The sequence below is a fragment of the Pyrgilauda ruficollis genome, unplaced genomic scaffold (assembly GCF_017590135.1).
Source record: "Pyrgilauda ruficollis isolate IOZ18807 unplaced genomic scaffold, ASM1759013v1 scaffold1710, whole genome shotgun sequence".
NCBI lineage: Eukaryota > Metazoa > Chordata > Aves > Passeriformes > Passeridae > Pyrgilauda > Pyrgilauda ruficollis.
This window is the reverse complement of record NW_024515988.1, coordinates 2,060-4,462: the sequence shown is the minus strand read 5'-3', so window position 1 is coordinate 4,462 and position 2,403 is coordinate 2,060. Positions and strand designations below refer to the sequence as shown.

Here is a 2,403-nt window from a genome sequence, read left to right as displayed (position 1 = left end):
GGTGTTTTGGGGGGCCCGGGGGGTCTTTTTTGTTGGGGGGGGCGGCGGTCAGGAAAGTTTTTAGGATCATTTTTTGGGGTCCTGTGGCTCTTTTGGGGCCGTTTCACTGGGTTTGGGGGGGATATCGGAGTGGGGGATTTTGGGGGGGGGTCGGACGGGGTGTCCCCCCCCTCAGGGGACATTTGGGGACCCCCCGTGTCCCCCCCCAGCGCGAGGAGGACGCGGCCCTGCTGGGCCCCATGCAGCTCTTCCCCCCCAACGGCACCATCGACCTCATGTACTTCCCCTACTACGGGAAACGCGTCCACGTGAGCACCCCAAAACCCCCCCGGGGACCCCAAAACCCGGCACCCCTCTGGGGGGGTGGGGGACACCCCGAAATCCCGCTGGGAGGGGGCTCCGGGGCGCCTGGGGTCCCCCAAAAGGGGTTTTTTGGGGTTTTTTTTTAATGGGGAATTTGGGATTTTTCTTGGAGGTTTGGGGTCCCCCCAAGGAGTTTTGGGGTTTTTTCCTGGAGGTTTGGGATCCCCTCAGGAAGGAATGGGGAGACCCCAAAATTTGGAACCCCTCTGGGGGGGTGGGGGAGACCCTGAAATCCTGCTGGGAGGGGGCTCGGGGGTGCCTGGGGTCCCCCAAAAGGGGTTTTGAGGGAATTTCCTGCAGGTTTGGGGTCTCCCCAAAGGAGGTTTGGGGCGATTTCTGGAGGTTTGGGGTCTCCCCAAGGAGTTTTGGGGGAATTTTCTGGAGGTTTGGGGTCTCCTCAAGGGGTTTTGGGGGGATTTTGGGGAAGTTTGGGGTCTCCCCAAGGGGTTTTGGGGGAATTTTCTGAAGGTTTGGGGTCTCCCCAAGGGGTTTTGGGGGGATTTTGGGGAAGTTTGGGGTCTCCCAAGGGGTTTTGGGGTTTTTCCTGGAGGTTTGGGGTCCACCTGGGCACACCTGGATCCTTTTTTGGGGGCATTTGGGAGTCCCCAGACACCTGAATTCCTGAAAATGAGATTTTTGGGGTCTTCTGGACACCGGAATTCCTGGGAATGGCATTTTGGGGATCCCCTGGACATCCAAATCCTTGGGAACGGGAATTTTGGGGATCCCCTGGATACCTGAATCCTTTGAAAATGAGATTTTTGGGAACAGGAATTTTGGGGATCACCTGGACATCCAAATCCTTGGAAATCAGGATTTTGGGGATCCCCTGTACACCTGAATTCCTGGAAATGGGATTTTTGGGATCATCCGGGCATCCAAATCCTTGGAAATTGGGATTTTGGGGATCCCCTGTACACCCATCCCTGGGAAATGGGAATTTGGGGATATCCTGGACATCCAAATCCTTGGAAATCGGAATTTTGGGGATCCCCTGGACACCTCAATCCTTGGAAATCGGGATTTTGGGATCCCCTGGACACCTCAATCCTTGGAAATTGGGATTTTGGGATCCCCTGGACACCTCAATCCTTGGAAAAATCCGATTTTAGGATCTCCTTCTCACCTGAACCCCCGGGAATCGGCATTTCGGGGATCCCCGGTACACCCACCCCGGGAACTGGGATTTTGGGGATCCCCCAATCCCCCCAAAAACGAGAATATTTTCCTCCCCCGGCCCCCCCAAAGCCCCTAAGCCCCCCCGTTTTCCCCGGCAGGTGAACTACACGCAGCCGGTGGTGGCCGTGCAGTTCTCCAACGCCACGGCCAACGTCTCCCCCGCCGCCGCCGCCCCCCGCTCGGGTCTAATCGCCCGCCCCGCCCCCGTCGGGATGCTCCTAATCTGAGAATAATAAATGTACATAGATATTTTTTATATGATAAATCTATTAAACGGTGCAGTAGGGCCCTGGCTCGTCCCCTCCCGCCTCCCTCGTGGACCAAATGTTCGTGGTTTGTGCTCAGATTTGGGGTTGGGGAGGTTCGGGGGGAGTTTGGGGGGAGTTTGGGGGGTTTTTGGGGGGTTTGGAGGGTGAGTGGTGATATTGGGGAGGGCAAGATGGCTGCCTGCCAAGATGGCCGCCGTGGGTGTGGGGATAAAGGACCAAGATGGCTGCCGTGGGTGCGTGGATAAAGACCAAGATGGCCGCTGTGCATGAGGGGATAAGGACCAAGATGGCCGCCTGACAAAATGGCTGCTGTGCCTGAGGGGATAAGGACCAAGATGGCCGCCTGACAAAATGGCCACCATGGGTGAGGGGATAAGATCCAAGATGGCCGCCACAGCGGGGATGGTGCTGAGGGGGATTTGGGATCAAGATGGCCGCCAGCAGTGGTAGGGATGGAAACAAGATGGCCGCCATTGGTTGGGTAGTGGGGAGCAAGATGGCGACCGTGCTGCTTGATCAGGTTCAAGATGGCCGTCAGCACACCAATATGGCCGCCAGCAGCGGTGGGGATGGCAAACAAGATGGCCACCAC

General features: G+C 57.3%; 1 protein-coding gene across 1 annotated transcript in view; it reads left to right on the top strand.

The window, feature by feature from the left end:
- Nucleotides 1-1,769, top strand: part of LOC121351775 (sodium/potassium-transporting ATPase subunit beta-2-like) — a gene marked incomplete at its 5' end in the record, with an annotated part of 5,569 nt that extends 3,800 nt beyond the window's left edge. The window contains 2 exons of the mRNA XM_041464139.1: nt 210-308; nt 1,641-1,769. Coding sequence (XP_041320073.1) covers nt 210-308; nt 1,641-1,769 — 228 coding nt within the window. The remainder of the gene's footprint in view (nt 1-209; nt 309-1,640) is intronic.
- Between the last annotated feature and the right edge of the window lie 634 nt (nt 1,770-2,403).